This window comes from the organism of the source record quoted next, unplaced genomic scaffold, assembly GCF_019419815.1.
Source record: "Pyrus x bretschneideri cultivar Hongxiangsu unplaced genomic scaffold, Pyrus_bretschneideri_v1 Contig58, whole genome shotgun sequence".
In the NCBI taxonomy this organism is placed as follows: domain Eukaryota; kingdom Viridiplantae; phylum Streptophyta; class Magnoliopsida; order Rosales; family Rosaceae; genus Pyrus; species Pyrus x bretschneideri.
Genome location: NW_025999796.1, coordinates 1581502 through 1602421, shown reverse-complemented (window position 1 = coordinate 1602421; position 20920 = coordinate 1581502). Strand labels below are relative to the sequence as shown.

At 35.0% G+C, this 20920-nt stretch overlaps 1 protein-coding gene across 1 annotated transcript; it reads right to left on the bottom strand.

Moving 5' to 3' along the window:
• Nucleotides 1-97: 97 nt before the first annotated feature.
• Nucleotides 98-16123, bottom strand: LOC103958103 (structural maintenance of chromosomes protein 3). The gene is made up of 30 exons (XM_048571256.1): nucleotides 15857-16123; nucleotides 15157-15195; nucleotides 14959-15034; nucleotides 14203-14241; nucleotides 14010-14077; nucleotides 13834-13905; nucleotides 11842-11921; nucleotides 11650-11728; nucleotides 11412-11529; nucleotides 11159-11334; nucleotides 10031-10276; nucleotides 9778-9899; nucleotides 8823-8967; nucleotides 7726-7898; nucleotides 7554-7653; nucleotides 6702-6838; nucleotides 6354-6555; nucleotides 5491-5578; nucleotides 5241-5390; nucleotides 4227-4378; nucleotides 3943-4134; nucleotides 3667-3850; nucleotides 3510-3580; nucleotides 3289-3440; nucleotides 2761-2929; nucleotides 2506-2652; nucleotides 2029-2124; nucleotides 1396-1570; nucleotides 616-808; nucleotides 98-376 (listed from the first exon to the last, which is right to left on the bottom strand). The coding sequence occupies exons 2-29, from the start codon at nucleotides 15169-15171 to the stop codon at nucleotides 618-620; spliced, it is 3615 nt and encodes a 1204-aa protein (XP_048427213.1). The 5' UTR covers nucleotides 15172-15195; nucleotides 15857-16123; the 3' UTR covers nucleotides 98-376; nucleotides 616-617.
• Nucleotides 16124-20920: the final 4797 nt, after the last annotated feature.

The window sequence follows — 20920 nt, the reverse complement described above, 5'->3', positions numbered from 1 at the left end:
GAACCAGAGACCAAAAAATGAACTGTGTCCAACCAAATACATCGCATCAACTAAGCATTATGTAGACCTTCCAAAGGGAAACAAAACGAAACCAGCAGACAACGTAAATTCCTTAATATTATACATATATACTTATTCTCATGGTTCATAGTGGCATACCATGTTATGGATTAAAAGTATTACGTGCTAATGGTTCCTTCTTACGAGCAATACAATCTTACAAGGAAATTGTCAATGGATGAAGCTAATGGTTCTTCAGTATCTAGACTTGAGCATATACAGAAGCAAACATACTTTGTACAAGATCTCCCTCCATCAGTGTGTCAATTTACCAAAACGCAGACTGCTCCTCCGTCATTCCTGTTATTGAACCATGCTGGACGGACCAAAAGAAAAAAAAACATCGTTCAATTCCAAAACGAAGCTGGTAATATAACAGTAAAATAATGACCCTGCAGCCGTTCATCTACAATGACAAAACCTCCTCAAGGGCCTTTTTCCTTGTCCATTGTCTCTGGTTTTAAAAATCATGACCTGGAACTTCTGCCCTAAAGAACCTAATCAACTTCATGAAAAAATATATTACAAAAACGAAAATACAAAAGTTGTTCTAACCTTTACTCCGCATTGTGAGACTGGTCGCGCTCGATGAAATCCAATGCATCATCCTTTGATACAACGTTGACACGGCTCACCCTGTTTTTATGTTCAACAGCATATATCTTGTCAGAAACTTTCACAAGCTCTGGCCGGAATGTTGTGGTTATAAATTGAGTGTTTGCCATGTCTGCCAGTCGTCGGATCATATCTATCAACAGGTAATTAAGGAAGTTGTATGGCAAATGAAACTTCCAACATAGAAATGTCAAAAGGAAATGCATAGTAAGAGGCTGTACGAGTATTTTCCATGTCTACCCTTGTGACTTGATACCTGCTACAGGTTAGCTTTAAGAGCTGTATCACTAAGTATTCTTACTTTGGTTTTGTTTTTCTAGGGTTTTATCATGGTCACAGATAAATCAATCTGTTAATTAAAAGAAATTTAAGGCGGCTTTCCTTCCATCTCTAGGTTATCTACATGTGGCAGCTTAACCAACTTTTGATCTAAGGGAGTCGGAAAGAATGATCAAAGCTATTGGTAGAACTAGAAGAGGGGACATATAATAGTCATTCATCCCTTAACCAACTTTTGCTCCATTGGCGTGCAGGACATCAGAACCTACAATCTGTGTCATGAACATAGCGTGTTCCCTAATAAAACAAGCATGCACAGTTACTTTAGGAGATCTAGGAACCTGTTGGCTGACAAACGAACATAATATTTGAACGCCTGGTGAAAACGTTTTCATTTGAGCAGAAAGAAAAACAGAAAACAAAATACAATATAAAGGATACTTCCAACAGCGGTTCTGTACTGAGGATCAAGTGCTGCATCTATTTCATCAAAAAGATAAAATGGGGCAGGATCACATCGCTGGATGGCAAAAATAAGCGTTAGCGCAACAACAGTTTTCTGACCTCCAGACAACTGCTTCATGGACTGAGTCTCCCCTTGTCCAGTGAAAGAAACCTGCCAAAAGAAAAAAAAAAGAATTTAAAAATAAATACAACCTTACTGAAAACGCTATTACATCTATTTTTTTTCTATTCTTTTCAATTTTAACAATTTTGTACCTGAGGCTGGATTCAATTCCCAGTCTCAGAGGGAGCATATAATTTTGCCAAATCAATTATAATTTAAGGTATCTAAATCTCTGAACCACAGATCCCAAGGGCACATGCAGACCCGCAAACCAAATGGGTGGGACAAACAATGGGAGGTGGCCCCACAGGAGTATACACATCTGTGGCTAATCCAACTCGAGACCTATGCTTTCTGGGGCACTTATTCTACCAGCCCTACCACAGGACTAACCCCATGGGGTTGCTTGCCACTTAATATCACAAATATTTATTAGCTCTCAATCACAAATAATTATTAGCTCTCGGTTTAACTTTTTAGTAAAAGGAACAACAGAAAATACGTGCCTTCACTTTTACACCAATATATTTCTCGACTCTTCCCTCCAAATCCGCATCACGTGGTCCATCCTCATCCTGATCATCATCATCATGGTGACCATCCTGCAGATTTTGATACCCAGATTCAAGTAGAATCATTAGAATTTTAACTAAATGTCTAAAATGAAGGCAACATTCAAGAAGACAATCCTACATACTCAAGCCAATCTAGTTGTGTCTAGGCTCTTTTGACAACAAATCCAGGAATAGAAACCATTTTTAATTATCTTTTTAATGGAGAAAGAAACTGTATTTTTTCTGAACGAACATTTAGATGGGACAGAGTGTCAAGCATCTCTGGCGCCTCAGCTAACAGAGATGCAGTAATAGTACATTCTTTCAGCTGATAATGAACCAATAAACACAAAGCATCAAGCTATGTCCACGCATATCAGGATTGACTCCAAAGAGGAAAACCTGAAGAGTTCAAGTTCAGCAATAAACCTTTTTCTTCATCATAACAAGGTGCCCATGGCCACCTTGCACAAGTTCTGAGAAAACTTCTCGGAAGTGCCTAGCAACACCTTTAAAAGTACGTTCTATTGATTCATCTTTCCTTTGATCCAAAACCTTTATAAGTTCATCAATTTTCTGCAAAAATTGAAATAAACACGAATAAATGGCAAGACAACCTAATCTTAGCCAATCTTTAAAAGAAAAAACCAACTCAATACAAGAGATCTGACAGTGAATTGATACCTGATCACCCGCTTTCAGCTCAGCTTGCCTCTTCTGGAGCTCTTCTCGTTGCTCAGTAAAATTTACATACTGATCAAGTGCTTTCTTGTTGACATGACTAAACTGTTGCAGTTGTTCATTGCATCTATGCAGCGCTTTATGCAAATCTTTGATGCCCCTTCGCTTATACCTACCATTTCAAGCAGAAGAGAACAAATAAATACGAACCTACCAACGGTGTTGCATCTCGACATAAGAACAAATAAATAAGAATCTAGCCAATGCATGCATCAATGATGGACTGTCATCACACAGGTTGAATTACTAAGTAAATAGGACTTGAGCTCAAGTAACACGGCAGGTGGGAAACAGTTGTTCTTAGATTCAAATCTTGGCAGGAGAAGTGGTAAAAGATCTCAAGGTGCAAATGATTTCAACAAATAGAAAACCTAGATAATACCCAAATAGATTATGAGAATTTGGACCTAAACAAGATCCAGACATTGACATTAATTATTCCGTAAAATAATTCAAAGTATGGAGCAATACGCTTCAAAAGCATCCGATGACAATGGACCCAGTTCCCTGATTTTCTTTGAGTATTCTTCTTGTTTTGCAAGAAACACATTTCTTTTACTCAACAGTTGCTCTAACTCTTTGGCTTCATCCTGAAGTGTCCTCTCATACTTGTCTTCCAAAGTCTGCAGCCACAAGTATTCATCTTAGCAGCGGCAACACACATTTAGAATCTAATAATATAACCACCTTACCTTTAACGCAGTCTTTTCATCTTTAATTCTCTTAAGCTGCTTTGACTGGCTATCTATACTTTCAGAAACTCCTGATGAACAAAACTGTAGTTAAAACACAAAACAAAACTCAAAACTTCAGAATGGGCATTTCAAAAACAGTTGATCAATGCCTCACTTTTGAGCTGCTCTGTTGCATCTTTAACCAATAATTCAGCATCATTAAGTTCTTGAAACTTAATTTCAGCTTCACCATTATAATTCTCAGTCTCCACAGAAGATATTATGGCTTCTAGTTCTTGCCTCCGCCTCTCAAGGTTTGTGGTTAAATTAGTTTCCAGCTCAGCCTTTCTTGTTTCAGTCTATATATGCACGTGAGGAGTAGAAGGAGATGCAAATAAGGACACAGTTACACAGTAATACTCTAAATACTAATCAACTATATTTGAATAACCTCAAAACGATCCGTCTTGCAAGAAATAAGCTTCTCTTTAAGATCTGCTATTTCAGGGTTTAATCTTGAAAGAAGATCCTTCTCATCTGGGGATAAATGATCAATGAGATCTGTGCCCATTTCCGCTCTCTTCATGGCCATACTGGCTCTAAGCTGAGTAATTTGAGTCTCCACATCCGCCAGTGATTTTTTCTACGGTCAAGAGGGAAGAATATAAGCACACACAACAGATAATTTAAACTCCTACAGGCACTGGAACATGTCATCTCAAATGCCAAAAATACCTTATTCCCACAGGCTTTGGAAATCAGATTCTTCTGCTTATTAGCATTAGCAATGTCCTGCTTAAGTTGTTCCAGTTCTGATTTGTCATGGGCCCGCTTAGCATCAATTTTCTGCTGTTCAGTTACGAGTTCTGTAATACTTCTGTCTATCTGTGAGGTAAATTTAGTAAAAACAAGGCTATATTTTTCAGATAGACATAAAGAGTATATCACCAAGAGAGAAATGAGAAGTACAATCAAGTGAACCAGAAGTCCACGAAAGCAACCCAAAACCAACAGGAAAAGTCAACAACAAAAACAGGGTAAATGACAAGAACAAAAAACAAAGGAATAGAAACAAACAACACCCCACTCTAAAAACAAAACACCTACGCAATCTAAATATATCAAACTAACTGGAATGCTCAAAAAATATTTAGACAATGACACACAAAAGGATTACCTGCTTGATACTGGTCATTTTTATTCAATTTCCTTTTCAAACCCTTCTCCAATTTAGGCAATTAAGACAGTAACATTAACTCAGGCAGGGGCCTCTGATTATCTTTCGTCAGATTTTTCATTGGCTTTAGTAACCAGATAGGGGGCTGTACAGATTCAAGGGCTTCAAACCAATTAACATACCGGACACAACTCAGTCAAATCCATTTAGGAATTTTTTGTTATAATCAATCAGTTCAAATTGGATTTATCAAAATTTCCAGAAAACAAGAATAGAAGTTCTGGCGGAAAGTGATTAAAACCATTTGTGTCAAACCAATGCTCAGCTTATGAAGTGCATATGATCGCAAATCACTCACGCAGACAAGATTAAAGAATCCAAGGTTTACCTCTTTATCTAAATATTAACAAAATCCATGTCAGCAGCAAACTTCTACTTTCAATCAAGATGTTTTTGTTTCACCCTTGCAATTAGGTAGCCCGAAAACCTTCTTTTATAGTGAAAGTAAATTAAAGTTATAGCAAAAAAGCTACTGCTCTGCATGTATATGAAATCATTTTCCAAAAGGATATCTTCAAGCATTTTCTTCACTTTCTCCAGCTCTTCTTCCTTCATGTTAATAGATTTCGTATTCTGCATTATTATATGCATAAACTTCAATTTTGATCGTCTATGGTCATAAAATCCTCCCGTCATACCCCCCTTCTTGCTGACTTGGTCACCTGTTAGAGAATACATGGTGACTTGTCAAGGCATTAAAACTAATAAAAATAAAACTCTGCAACAAATAACGCAAGAGTAAGTCTCGATCTCTATCTAAACCTTCCAAAGTAATGCAGTCTAGACCATCATTACGAGCAACCCTTGTAGCCACATCAAGGTCTCGACAAACAACTGTTCTTGCAAATACCTAAGTTAAGAACATAAAATGATGACAGGTCATTCTCAACATTGTTAGAAGCATTAATTCAAGAATGCTAAAATACAATATGAACATACAGAAACCACCATACCTTGTAGAGAACACATAATCCTAAAGTGAACCAACTTAAGAAGGTATACCAATGAATTTTCAAACTTGTATATTCAATCATGTTTTCATCATTCACCCTATGAAGAGAGCATTACATACAAATGCACCACTACAATTTTGCTATTAAATATTTAATTGCCATGTTTTTTAACCCAGACAAGTAAATCAATGTGTCATTTGCATAAATCCCAAGCATAGGTGAGTTCCAAGTTTATTCCGTATGCAAAATCAAATGAACCATTACTGTTATGCTTAAGTAATTAAGATTTTAGTCCTCCCCTTGAGTAGTTTCATGTTAGACATACAGATAGTTGTTGGTATTAGAGTTTATTACACTACATTTGTAAATCTGTACTTCGTGTACAATGGGGTTCTTTTGCCCGTCTTTTCGTGAGTAACACAATGGTTCTACTGGAGTAAAATAAAAGTGATCCCCAACTTAAGATAGAAGATACATATAAATAATAAATATGTATATATGCATGTATTTATACAAAAACAACACACAAACAAAAAAAGGTCCACTTTTGATGCAATAATTGCAAAATCAGTTACAACCAAGGTTTTGACCAACATAGCTCAACTACCAAAATGATATCATGAATCTGACATTGACCCAATAACCAATGATTTCTAAGATGTAAAAACTAACCTGGGAAAATGCCGGGGTATAGTTCGGAGCAAATTTTAATTTCTTTAACAGAGGAACCACATCTGAATTCTGTGGATAAGTGACCCGTGGAGCCTTCACCCTATTGAGGGGGATAAACGTAACACGTCCACCTTTCAATGAATTAAGGTGCCTAATTATCTGGGTTGATATTTCGTCATTCTCAACCACAACGTGAAACAAGCTGTTCAGAAAGAACCGAAAATCAATTAATAGAACTAAAAGTGCAAAGAAACAATAAAAGCAATAGCTAACAGATCATAACAACATTTGGTAAATGTAGGAACACCTAAAAGAATGGGGGTAGAACCCTTATGAAACTTTGAGTACCTGTTCCCAGCAGTTACTTCAACGGCAGTAAAAAACTTTTCGTCACAATCAAGCAACTCAATGATAGGACCAAATACCCCACGAATGTTATACTCTCTGCAAATCTTACGAACAGAATTTAGCCCTCTCCTCACATCCTGAAAGTATTAGACAAAAACAGAGAGGAAAGGTGAAATGTTACATATAGTACTGCCTAAAGATCTTGAATATACAACTATTCTTAAACATGGAAAAGAAAGAACAAAAAAGAAAAAAACTCATAATTTGAAGATGCACCAATAGATAAGTTACAATCATAATAAAATACATAATCACAACACAACACAACACAACAAAACAGAACAAGTGGAATCATAATGCAAACAATAAATACTAATTCTTTTCTGCAGTTATTGACAGAGAAAAATAAGTTGGATTTTTTTTGCACTCTTTTCCAACAAAATAACCTTTAAGGCTTTGGAAGTTCAAAGTCATTATATCTCAAAGATCCATGAGGTTTTGAAAAAAGTTCTAGCATCAAACCCCCAAATTGTAAGCTAGGAATATTGATGCCTTATTAGATATGCACTGTGTTTGCAACTTCATTTAAATACAAAAATATTTTCAGTAAATCAGCGCAAATATATACATATATAATATTGAATATTTTAGTTTGTGTTCTGATCCCTCACAAGATTTGCTTTGTGATCCCTGAGAATATATTATTGTATATATGAAATTTTATACATTTTTATGTTTACATATCTATCGACGTTTATAATAATAATAATTCAATCACTCTAAGTTTCACACAAATGACAGCCATGTTTAGCATAGCAGAAGCTACAAAAGGTAAAGAAAGCAATTACTCACACCCGGAGTTGCATGATCAAGGCTCTTTTCAGCCTTTTCAACTTCTGCTCTCAGCTTCTCAATTTCAGCAGAAAGTTCAGTTTCTTTCCTCCACAGGGACCTAACAAAAAATATTTTCATATTGGAATAATTGTAACAAATTCATATAATATTAAGTTCAAAAGACTCATACTTGCGTTCGTCCTGCAGCTTGTCCCTCTGTGTCTTGTGATGATTGAACCCATCATGTGACTGAGAGATGAGAGATTCAATAGTAGCAATCTCAGTTCTTCGAGACTCAATGTAGACATCCCGGTCGCTCAACTCAGCATCAAGCCGTGCAATTTCAACCTTGAGTTTTTGCTCCTGGAACATACAAAAGCAAAAAATAGATTAAAGTAAAAATTTATACATAGTTTATAAATGTTATGAATGACTAGAAAATTAAGCACTACGGACATAAGGTGTAGCAGGAGGAATGTCAAGTCACATGCCGAATCAAAAGTGAACCAAAAGCCACAAGACTAAACGCCCAACCAAGGCAGTCTAAGCAGAGCAGAACAGCAAATCATACAACATAACTACAGAGCAACAATAAAACCACCCAAACCACCCCATAGGATCCTTAGCAACACAAAAATGAAGGAGCAAGATTAACAAAAAACAGAAATGTCTTAGTGTTAGGGTGGTCAGTTGACCTGTGAAATATTTGGGCACTCTGCTATGTGATCCACATGCAGATAATTTCTGGGATTTAATTGTGGAAAAAATAGAGAAGCGGTTGGAAGGTTAAAAAAAGTGTTTCAATGTAAAGGAGGTAGGCTCACTTTGATTTATTCAGTCTTACGCAGTGTGCCATCTACCTCTCTCTTTTCAAATACGTCTAATTCAAAGAAAGTTTTGAGAAATGACGTGAATTCAAAGTGAAATAATTTTATTTTGGTCGAACAAGGTGAAATATTTGAATCCAAGAAAAGAGGATATTAATTGAATCCGTATGTATATGAATCTACACAAAAAAATTAAAGAAACAATCATTGGGGAAAAATGGAAAACTAACCTGCATACAATTCTACTTCAAGTAGTTGGAATTAAGAAATACATACTAAAGTACCATATGGACTTACGAAGTACTTCAACTACGCCCTGATATGACATAGAAGGTACAACATACGCTTAAAAAAGAAACCATTTAAATATTCATGTGCCAAGTTTGAAGAAAAACCATTCAAGATCATCAATTTCCTTTTGAGCCCTTTAAATATACACTTGAAACAGAAACGACCATACCTGTGCCAAATTTGAAGAAAGAACTCGCTCAAGATCATCAATTTCCTTTTGGAGCCATTTGTCACGAGCAGCTTTACTTGAAAACTGGGTGGCACGGCCTTGTTTTTGGTACAGTATGCTAAGCTGCTTCTCGCGTTCCATTATTCTATATTCCAAAAGAACCAATTGTGAGATAATATACTAGCAAATATGCCAAGACTTCTCAAAGGTCCAAATATATTCCAGTATTTAAAGAGACTTTTCTATAATTTCTAAAACTCAGACTATCTTTGATGTATGCCCTCCAATACAGGGGAAGACAAAAATCCTGAGAAATGAATTTCCCAAGGACTATGAAACTTACCTGACTCACAGTCCTAAAATGTTACCCTCAAGAATGCAAACCAAACTTTGAAATTTGAATAACAGAACCACTATAAATCCTGCTCATGAGGGAATCACCACCACCAGCCACGGGTTACCCAAACAAGGCCTATTCCTAATCAGCAAGTTCCAATTGCTCCTCTTTACACTTAAAACTTTCTACTAGACTTGAAACTGTTCTATAATGTTACCTGGGCCAAATTAAACTTAATAGCCTATCATCACTGCGTAGCGAGCAGACGTAATAAGGGCATTGTTTTAGTGTGCAAGAAAAACAATTCGTCCATAACATAAAGACTAGATGAACAAATTGATTTTTGTATATGAGCTAAAGCTGCACATGAATCTTAAGTAACTCCTTGTTTGTTTAAAGTATAAAAGATGCTGTTTCAAAAAGATTCATCAGAAAAATGGAGATTTATTTAACATCTACAAGACAAATTATGATTTATTAATTAGTCGACATAATCCTCCTCTACCTATTTTTTCCACCAATCAAAAGAAAAATCAATATTTTCTCATGACTAGAATTAAATTATATATTGTAACTGGGATAGAAATAAGAAGATTATCTAATATTATATCAACATACCCTTTTGTTATCTCCATTTCCATCTTGACTTGATTATCATACAGAGGATTTATTTTCTTAAGTTCTTCCTCTGAATCCGTAATTTCTTTCTGCAGACTTAGCAGCTGTTTCATAGCATCTTCCTGGAAGCATGTAAAGATCAACAAATGCATCATTCATGTCCCTCCTATGACTAGAAAGAAGAAAACTGATGCAAAAATACAAAATAAAAAATAAATAAAAACAATGCAGGTAACACAATTTGAATATTTACTTTGGCACGGGTATTTCCAGTTTTCTTCTCCTCCAAATCGTTGACATCAAGCTGAAGCTCTGTGCGCTTCTTTATTGCTTCTGTCCTTCGCTTTTCTATTGCTTCTTTTTCCTTATCTAAAGTTTGAAGCTCTTTTGTCAGATCTTTCAAAATCTTGTCCAGTTCCTTAGACTTTTCATGGGCATCCAGCACAGTATTATACATCTTTGTTGAAGTTTCAGAAACCTTATTTCTAGCATCTTCTACCTGAATCAAGGTGAAAAAGTATATGTTTAGGCATAAAGGTCAGCATTGCGCATGTTTCTGCAGTCAGATCAGAAAGAGAGTTAGGACTTAGGACACAAGATGTGTCCATATATATATATATATATCTCTGGGACATTGTTCTTTTGGCTCTTCAATTTTAGATTACTTTTTTTATAATCAAAACTGGAGTTTTTTACCATTCAAAGTTTCTAAACGGAATAGTTACCATAACACCATCGTTCATCACTTTAAAGATGTAGAGTGAGATTTATCATTGAGTAGCACAAACACTTCAAGGAGAGCTATTTATTATTCAGACATGCGCTGAACATCAAACATGTCCACAGGTTACAACAATATATGTAATGACAATTGCATATGCTACCTAATTATGATTCCAGAACCACTTGGGGGCAGGCCAAGAGCAGAGTTTCGAGATCCAGTGGTGGAGAAGGTGGAAAGGGTGGCTTTAAAATTGGTAATTGGAAGGAATTTTTAATTCAGAGGTGGTAGAGTTAACATTGATTCAAGGGTCCTGAAGTAGACAAAAAAGGGGACCGAATTAGATACTTGGCAGCTCTTTGGGTGTCAGCTTCAAATGAGTTTGGGGTTTATTCTCACTTTTCTATAATGACGCATCTGAAATGAGTTTGGGTTTCAAGTTTGGAGGTTTTTGTAATTTAGCTCTATTTGAGATGTCCGATTCTGTACTATAGGCTCCATTTTAAAATTGTGCACAACTCAGTCACACTCTGTAATTGCTTCGAATTTTAATAAAATTCTTTCTTTTCAAAATAAATAAATAAATAACACTTCTCAAGAGCAATGAGAAAAAAACTTATGCAAACCTTTTATATGGCCTAGCATCTAACATTGACTAACCTCTGCCAACTTTTGGCGAGCATCCTGAAGTTCCTTGTCATAAATAGTGTATTCTAAAGATTTCCGCTGCTTGTCAAATTGCTGATACTGTCTTAGTTCCTCTTTCTCTTCATCCAACTCCTTTAATCTCTCATCCAAGTACTGAACAACTTGAACTATCTGTTTTATTTTGTTTCCTGATTTAACAAAAAGAGAAGAGCTTGTAAGAAAGTATATATAATAACCGTAAACAAATAATTCAATAATGACTTGCCAGTTTCCTGCATAATTTTCAAGCTTTCTCGGCGCCTCTCCTCATACACTCGAGTACCACCAATTTCCTTCAGCAAATCCAGCCGTTCAGAGTCTTTCATCAGTGTCAAGGATGCTATCTATGATAAAGTCAACAAAATGTAATTAAAAAAAAGTGCATCAATCTCAACTATTCTTAATATATAACAATGAACTCTGTCAGGTAAAAATACGATGTCCAAACAAGTAGAAAATCATACCTTTCCTTGCTGCACAACATAATAAGGATTGGAGCGAGAGAACCCAGCACTTTCCAGTAAATTCATAACCTCCGTTTTCCTGAAATTAGTGTTATCATGCTTCATTCAACAGAAACAATGGGAGAGGATCTAATAATAAAACTCCCGTAATACACAGCACATTAACATTTTCCCAAAAATATATGCACTCACGTGATATGCTTTCCATCCAAGAAATACTCATCCTTCTTCAAACCAATGGTTCTTCGCAAGCGCACTTCCTCCTTATCAACCTATCAAGAAGTGGTGCAAAAGTTGAAAGAGATATAACCCATAAAAGAAAGCAAGGTAAATGCCTCAATTGGTGTTAAAGAGGTGAAGTAAGCTGAAGCTGTGAAAATGAACAATAATCAACACATACAATATCCCTACTTGTGCATGTGTGTACTTGGACAAACATAAACATCAACTGAAAACAGAGGTAATTTGAAACTTGCCAAAGTGGAGCAATTTTACGTATCAAGATACAAGGCTTAGAATACTCGATGTGCAAATTTGATATTTGCCTTCTCAAGTATGGACGATAAGCCAAACAATTGGTTTAATCACCCAACTTTTTATGAGAAACAAAGCTCTCCAGAGATAAAAAATGCATAAAATAGTGAACAAGGAGTCCACTTCTGAAACAAAACATGAAACTTACAACATCGACACTATACTATGAGTGTACATCAACACATTAGCAAAAAGATAAGGGAAAAATACAACAAAAAGAAAATTACAAGGCCAACTATATGTCCTCCATAATTTTAGTAATCCAATGACAAAGGCATAACCAAGGAAAAGAGCTTATGGTTCCATACACTAAAAATTAAAAATCATTTTCGATTCCTACCCAAATTTAAATAAAATCGCCCTAACTTTGGGGGTAGTCACAATGTTGGCAGACACACATGGTTCATGTATTATTGCAGCTTTCCAATCAAGCCAAATAATTAAAAAGATAGATCTTTCCAATCAATCCATAGAGCTAACTAATTGCAGCTTTCCAATCAATGCCTCTATTACAGACAAGATATTTTTCCCCTCAGATAAACCTTTCTCAACAGCCAACCCCACTTAGTGGGATAAGGCTTTTTGTTGTTGCAGATAAACCTTTCTCAAGGTAGAGACATAATACTGCTACAGTTCCAAACTTTGACAAAATAGAGGTCTTTTCCATAATAGCATCAATGAAGACTGAAGCTTAACAGACAATGGAGAGCAAGCCGCGTCGCTTTGTCCCTCTAAAATCTCTTGGTCAGCTCTAAAGAGTGTTGTTATGCCCACCCAACTGTCCTATTTTCCCACCCACCATATAACTATAAATATAGATGGCAAATCAATATAAAAAAGGTGGGTGGGCATAGTAGAACACACTCCAAACTTGATTTATATATACTTTTTCTAAATGTTGCAAGCCAAAACATTATGGTTCATTCCTATTGTGGTCATCTTTGCACAACCCCTACACCAAGGGGGGGAAAAGGTGTGACTAGGGAGCCTAGAAGCACAGCTACTCGCACACAAACGTATATGTCAGAAGACTCATAACTAACTTTTTTGAAGAAGAAGAAGAAGGAGAAACAAATTTTTATTGCAAAGAAACAATACAAATACAAAAGCGGACAAGAAGTCCGCAAAGGCACAAACAAAACAAGATAAAAAGCACCATCACCCAGACATTTAGAAACTATAAAAACAACACAAAACTAACTAATAGCCACATTCCAGTTACGCCAAATTTCTGAAAAAGACAAATCTCTAAATTCTGTAGTAACCGAAGTCCACAGAGATGACCATAACCGAACATTATCCCACATATCCTCCCTTCTACTGCCTTCGTTGTCCTAAAAAATCTGCTTGTTTCTTTCCATTCATTCCTATTGTGGTCATAACTAACTTTCAAAGTGATACATTTCGGTTGAATGCTAGAAGCAGCACCATGCAGTAAATTTTCCATATATGTGTACTGAGCAAGAGAGATAGAGAAGGGAGAGGGAGGACAGGAACTGCAAGAGGATGCAATTCTTCTTGGGAAATAAAAAGGAGGGGTACCACAAGGAAGAAACTAACAAATTTGGTATGATAATGAAACATAACTTTATTAAAAGAGAACTATAAGTTACAGAAAATAACTAACGAGATATGATCAATAAATATTACCGGGATTCTATTGTCAGCGTTATCAAAGACAATCTCCACAAACGCAGATAATACTTGGTGCCCTGCACCTTCCTGGTCAATCATGACGAAGCATGAATTGCAAATAAAAATTGTTTAATAAGCAATTAGTTTGACAAAATAGCTTGAAACAAAAACACATGTTCAGAGAAACCTACATGGAGTAGAGCATGCCTATCCTCGCTCCGAAGGTTTTGGAAAAGGTCACTTAGGACAAACCGGATCGCTATATAAAAAATTTTGAATCCAACAAATGTAAATCAGTCAACGTTAGTAGTTCTGAAAGGAAACATAGAAATACTGGTTGAGGGAATAAAACCACTGCAAGAATCACTCAGACTTAATACTTACCATGGAAGAAGTTCGTCTTTCCAGACCCATTGGCACCAACTGCAGTAAACATCATTGAAATGGATTTTATTAGCACAGAATTAGATATAGAAGCAAGATGATAAAGAACGTAATTAAAAAAGCAGCAAATACAGATACAGAAGTACCATTGACATTTTTATTTTCAAAGAGAAGATCTCCAATATGTATAGGCATACTTTTACAAGAGGAAATGCAAAAGTAACAAATGAATAAAACTACTGAAGACTCAAATGTTTTTTCAATCTGGGTTGAATGACCTCAAAATTCTAGTACACAGGATTTTATCTTATGCCGTGAAGCTGCACAAAGGTATATCAGAAAAATCAAAACGAAGGGCTCATGTTATCCAAAAGGATAGGTTCTGCAGCATGGAATGCTTAAAGACCCTGATTGGAAATTTAAGATTCTCAAAATGGCTATTCTTGCTTTCCCTCCATATACACCATGAGCTCGGCAAGCTAAACATTCGTTGACAACCATAAAACTCCTTTTTACATCACACACCTTAAGAAGCAAGACAAGATACTTCAGCACATCATTATCCGATGTCTATCACTATGCAAACCAAACAAAATGGAAATATGACACATCATCACCTCATAATTCAATACTTTGAATGTTTGAATTACATTATCCATTTTAAAAGCTAATCCAATCAGTTATCTTTATAAAAATAAAAAATAAAAAAAAAGCATAAAATTCATCAGATGCAATTTCAAAGGGAGATATAATTACCAACACAATTAACTTTTGGGCTGAAGGCCTCAGTAGCAACTTGTTCCCTGTAGCTCTTAAATCCTTCAATAATAACCTAATTGCAGGACGGCACATATTAATAATATAGTAGAAAATCTCCAAAAGTTAAATACAGAATTATAGATATCACGGGGAACAAACAAGGTTAACAGTAATTCACCTATAACCAAAACTCACCTGCTTTATGTACATATTGAAATCACCAGATCAGCAACCTTCGAGGAAATGTAAAAGAAAAATATAAGTGATAGCCATACTAAGTAAACAACTCAAGGATTTCCCTGTAAGCCGTAAACCAGAATACTAATGCAACTTAAGCAACTATTACTGGAAAGTAATCGACAGGGGGACGTTGACAAACAAGCACAGAAATGCACGCAAACACCCAAGGAATCCTGAGTTAGTGGCTTCACAAATTAGCATTCTGGAAGTAATTTTCACACAAACGGGAAGCAATTGCTTCAAAAGTCGACAATTATTATTCCAAACTTAACTCAAATAATAATACTTCACAGCATCACTGCTGTATTGGCACGGTGGAAGTACTTTGCCCCCATCCCATACAATTTTGCTTAAAAATTTGAAAATATCCCTACCATTTCCATAGGGCTAACTCACAAGCATCTCGGGTCGGACCTCCATTTCTACCCAAGAGTGAGAGAGAGAGAGAGACTAACAAGTTCTATATGAACTCAAACCCTAGCTATTCCCAGTCTATGAAACTAAATTAGCATCAACAGCGAAAACCGAAAACAAAAATTCGAAGTTCAGAAACAGTTCTACTTCTAGGGTTTCAAATTTCAGGCACTGCGGAACTATACTGCTCCTGAATTTACGAAAATGAAAGGCAAAGCTTGGAGAAGAAGGAGAGACCTACCGGTTGAAGTTGCCAATTCAGTTCCTGTGGTGTGCTCCACAGTCGGAGAGAGAGAGAGAAGCAGTAGGGGTGGTGCGCAGTTTAAGCAGTGTGCGCTCACCGGTGAGCTGTAGCACAGATCGAGGAGGGAGAAATTAAAGGGCGGCAAAAATGAAATGAAAATTGTTGCCGAAAGTGAAATGAAATTATGCGCCGGTCTTTCTTTATTTTTCGTTTTAGCGAAATTGTTATGCGCGGGTTAACTCGGACGAGATGCGAAGCCAACCCAACCTTAATCAAACACTAGCATATGACCAGTGTGAACAATTTTTTATTTTTGTTCTTAAATTAGAAGGCAGAGAGATTCAGATAAATTATAAAATATTTAGAAGAAGCCCCTTGTAGTAAAGTAATTTAAATTTATACTCTTGTAACATAGTCGGTTAACAAAATCTAGTTCAAAAATAATTTTTTCATTATACGTTCGTTAAATGCATTGGTAAAATTGTATTTTGAGTTAATATATTGTTACTTTCATTTAATGTACCAAAATGAAGTCATAATCTTCACAGCATGGGAGAATTAGACCTAGTATTTGTGTCGTATTTTTTGTTTTCGTGTCATACTCGATCTCTTAACAGGTCGTGTCATGTAACATCCGTTAAAATAAACGGATAATATGACCCGACCCGAAATTGACCGTTAATATTATCAGGTAATATGAATCGACTTGTTACCCGTTAAAGAAAATATTTTTTTTAAATCAGTAAATAATGAAAATGAAAAACATAATTTGACCAAAAAAAAATAGAAAACATAATAATAAAATAGTATATGCATACCACATTGTCATATAAATATTACTTCAAAACATAAAAATAAAAAAATTATTTGTCTTTCAAGTATTATATACTCTAAAATAAGAGCCTAATAAAAAAACATTAGTACATTACTATGAAATATCAAATGTTTGAGGATATGCAAAATAAAGGGTTGAGTAACCTTGCATGTTTATATATGCTTTCAAAATTTTTAGAATTGTACATTAATTATTATGAAATTTTTTTTTTTAACTCTGTTAAAAATATTACTCTTAAGGGTTTGTATAGTTTTTAAATTTAAAGGACGTTGTACACATACTCATAACGTAGAGGATGCGATCACGAGCCATTGCATATTTTTTCACATTTTTCGCACTTGTAAAGTAATTAATAATTTTTTTAACGTGTTTAATATTTTTAAATTACTTGATACTTTTATTTTAATGTTTTTTTTATAATTTAATCTTGCTATTTTCTTATAGTATACTCTAAAAATAAATAAATAAAAATTAAATTTTTTAAATTTATATAGAATAATAAAACGATAATGCATACTTAATATTTAATATACAATATATACATATACATAATGGCTATTGTATTTCTAGTAAATTTTTTAGTTGTTTAAAAAATTAAAATCATCAAAATAACTTTTTTCTTAACTTGTCGAAACAAGTTACCCGCATGTCACTTTCATGTAAATCTGTTAAGCACACGTTACTAACAAGTTCTTATTGTGTGACTCGATAACGACCCGATTAATTATCCCGATTAATTATCATGTTGATCCGAAACCTATTATTTTTTTGTCATTTACGTGTCATGTTAACAGATCGTGTACGAAATTATCAGGTCTAGGTGAATAACCTCAAACGAACAAAACTTGCAGAACCTAATAATGATGAAGCAGCAGGTATTCCCAAAAAAATGGCAAAAGTAAGCAGTAGTTGCAGCTCTTCCTCCTCCTCAAAGCTAAATTCTTTTTCTTAGAAACTAAGTTTCAGTATAATCAAATAAAAATAAAATCCCCCAACAAAAATGGTAGGTGAATGAATTGGAATAAAAGGTATCTATTGCTATTAATGGACATTTAACGACAAAATCATTTTTGGATTAAATTTGCTACTAGATTACACCACAGAAATTTAAAAACGAATTTTTTAACACATGAGCTATCTTTCGAATATCTTATGTACATGGACCATTTAATCGATTTGGTCTATTTTTTTTATATTATAGATTTGTTAAGACCACATGTAGGTGTTGCTTTTAAAAAAAAAATTGTAAATTTATTCTGTGCAAAATTATTATTGTCCATAATGTTATTTTTTATAGAAAATAAAAATATTTTTTTGCCTCTTTTTGGTTGACAAAGAGAGTTTCATTAATATACAGTTTAGATTTGTAATTTGGAGTTCGATTTTAATTCAGGTTCATACTGATCCATTGATACTCGGGTTTTTAATTCAGTTCAGTTTGACATTTAAACTAATCGTGTAATCCATATCTACTTAGTTTATTTTAAAAAAAAAAGTTATTGTTAAAACCATTTCATAATTGAATTATTATATTTGGATCATATTCAATTTATTGCATTTAACTTGTTAAACCAAGCTCAAAAACATGATTAAATAACGCAATTCATATGTTTTAATTGAATAAAACAATTTAGTAAATTTAATCATCATTTTTAATGTAATTATTCTAAAGTTGAGTTTGAAATTGAACCATTCATCTTGCTTATGGAAATGGACTTGGAGTTTGAATTTATTATAATTGTACCATTGTGTGTGTGAGTGGGTCGTCGTTCACCCAAAACAGTCGAGTTGGGCCGTTGCATTTAGGCCTAGCCTGCAGTTCTCAAGCATTTTGGGCTAGGTTTCAAGGAAAGAGGCAAATGACTTTTTTGCCCCTTTAGTCCATATCCAACGGTCACTAGCAGGGTTTTTTTGTCATTTTGTGATTCGATGTGAGGGAGGGGGTCAAGTGGCTTCGATCTTCTAATGCAAGGATTGCTAGACGAAAGGGTCACATCAGGTTAGGGTTTCTATAGTGAAAGGCGAGAGCCTTAACTGGAACGGTTAAGGTGACAGAGAGTGAATTTGAAGGCTACAAACTAAAAGGGGCAGGTTGTCTGCTGACATTGGTTGCAGAGAGACATATGGGAAAAGCATGGGGTAGGGTTGGGGGGAAATGGTACATAGAGGAATACCAAGAAAGTAAGGCCATCTCTAACCGAGCTGGGCAAAAGGTTATAGGCCAAAACATAGTCTGCCACAAGGCCAAAATATAGCCAAATGGCCAGAAGGCTGGGCAAACATAGCCATTCCTGAAAGTTGGACCCAGTTGTGCTATTAGCTGACGTCATGTAAACTTTTTAATTTTTTTAGGACGAAATTAAAAAAAAAATTAAAATATAATTTTTTTTCTATAAATACTTAGCCATTTCACCCTGTCATACTATCTTACCTCTTTTTAACGCCTAAGTTGTTAACTTGCAAGTAAAATTAAAATATTAAACAACATGAAACTTAAAACAAGTGGCCCTTAAAATATGTCGGGAAACCTTACTTTAATATAGTAGTTTAGTTCAATTAACCGACAAAATTAAAGAATAAACTTTAAATAATAATTTATCGAGGGGGCTAAAAAATAGCCTCCTTCAATTGGAGATTGTATATAGATATGGTTTGACACAATGCATTAAAAAATAATTTCTTGCGGGGTTATAATCTAGACGGAGGCTAAACATAGCCCATTCGCTTGGAGATGGCCTAAGGGGCATAGGAGGTAGGGATATGGGTGAACTGTTTGCATCCCTCTTATTCAAAGGTAACAAAGTGGCACATAATCATAGATTACAGTCATTAGAAATTACAAACAATGATTCCACCTTCATTCTCGTTTATCCATACTCCAAAACATAGAAGGCCTCACATGTCCCAAACTATGATTGGATTCGAGTGTCTCATTATATGAATTATCACCCATGATACATATTCGTTCATTTTTCATTTTTCTTTCAAATCACAATACCATTATCTTAATCGCCAAGTTGTCCCTCACGTAAACAATGGCAGAGTTAGAAAATTTTCACCCAGTGGTCTAGCTTAAAGATTTAAATCTTTATAAACAAAGAAACTTAATACTATATTTTTTACAGTATTAGCTAGCTTTTCGCAAGGTGAGCCAAGAACTTTCATTTTTCAAACAAATTCAAACTTTTACATGTACAAGAAGCAATGAGAAAAAAGATGTGGGAAAAAGAGATGGTTTGTAAACAGTATTATATAATTAAATTGAGAGAATTCGAATTATTGATTAAATATATGGTGGGCTACATTCAAAAATCAATAAAAATTACATGTAAAAGTTTATTTTCTACTGAAAGCTACCTAGGCTACAACCCAGGGTAGCCCTTAATGTGGCTCCGCCAATGCACATAAAGATCGTCTTTCCAGCCGATCAATCACGCTTACCAGAAACCTTGGTCCTTATGAGAGTTGGATCTATCTTTCCAATACAGTACCATTCCAATTCTCATGGCACAAGCCCATGTAACTCCCACGACTCAGGCCTCTCATTATTGAAATGCATGATGTGAATTCTGTCATGTATATGCATGCCGTAATTATTTAAAGAATAATATCAACAATAATTTTATATTAATTCTAGCATATTATATCTAAGAAGAGTAAGTGGTCAAACCAATCATTCTAATTACCAAACAAACATAAGCACATCAATTCTCACAACTTAACAACAACGAGTTACAGTTCACAAAGCTTAATAAGACCAAACATCCAATCATTATAGAGGCCCCCAAGAACCCTCTACCTTGAGTCCAGCTATAACGTAGTTCCACATTACTTTCGTACCAGTCAAAACATCAATCCAGCTCGTACATCCCTGATTTTCTAGATCTATGTTGATGGGATTGACTTGAAATTTGGATATGTTATAATACTCGAACAGAAAAATAACTTTCGTGAAGAACACTTTTCGATTTGAGCTGTAGAAGATAACATTTTACTGCACTAAATAGGCCTGACGACTTTTTGGCTACTTTAGAATAAAGAAGATGGAATGAAGAATACGATCAACCTATATCAGAAGAACAAATGGTTGGCTATTAAATGAAACAAGGATATGGTATGGGTGTCTCAGACTAAGACACCTAGTCATGACTCATGGATTTGAGAAAAAGGTAGGAAGAAGAATTTAATCTAGAAGATACAAAGAAGAGAGTGGTGCCATTGGTGTT

Coding starts and splice junctions, on each gene's coding strand:
- LOC103958103 (XM_048571256.1), bottom strand. Junction 11,729..11,841: donor TTGGATGGAAAGCATATCAC/GTGAGTGCATAT, acceptor CACTAATTTCAG/GAAAACGGAGGTTATGAATT. Junction 6,556..6,701: donor GAAGTAACTGCTGGGAACAG/GTACTCAAAGTT, acceptor CTTTCTGAACAG/CTTGTTTCACGTTGTGGTTG.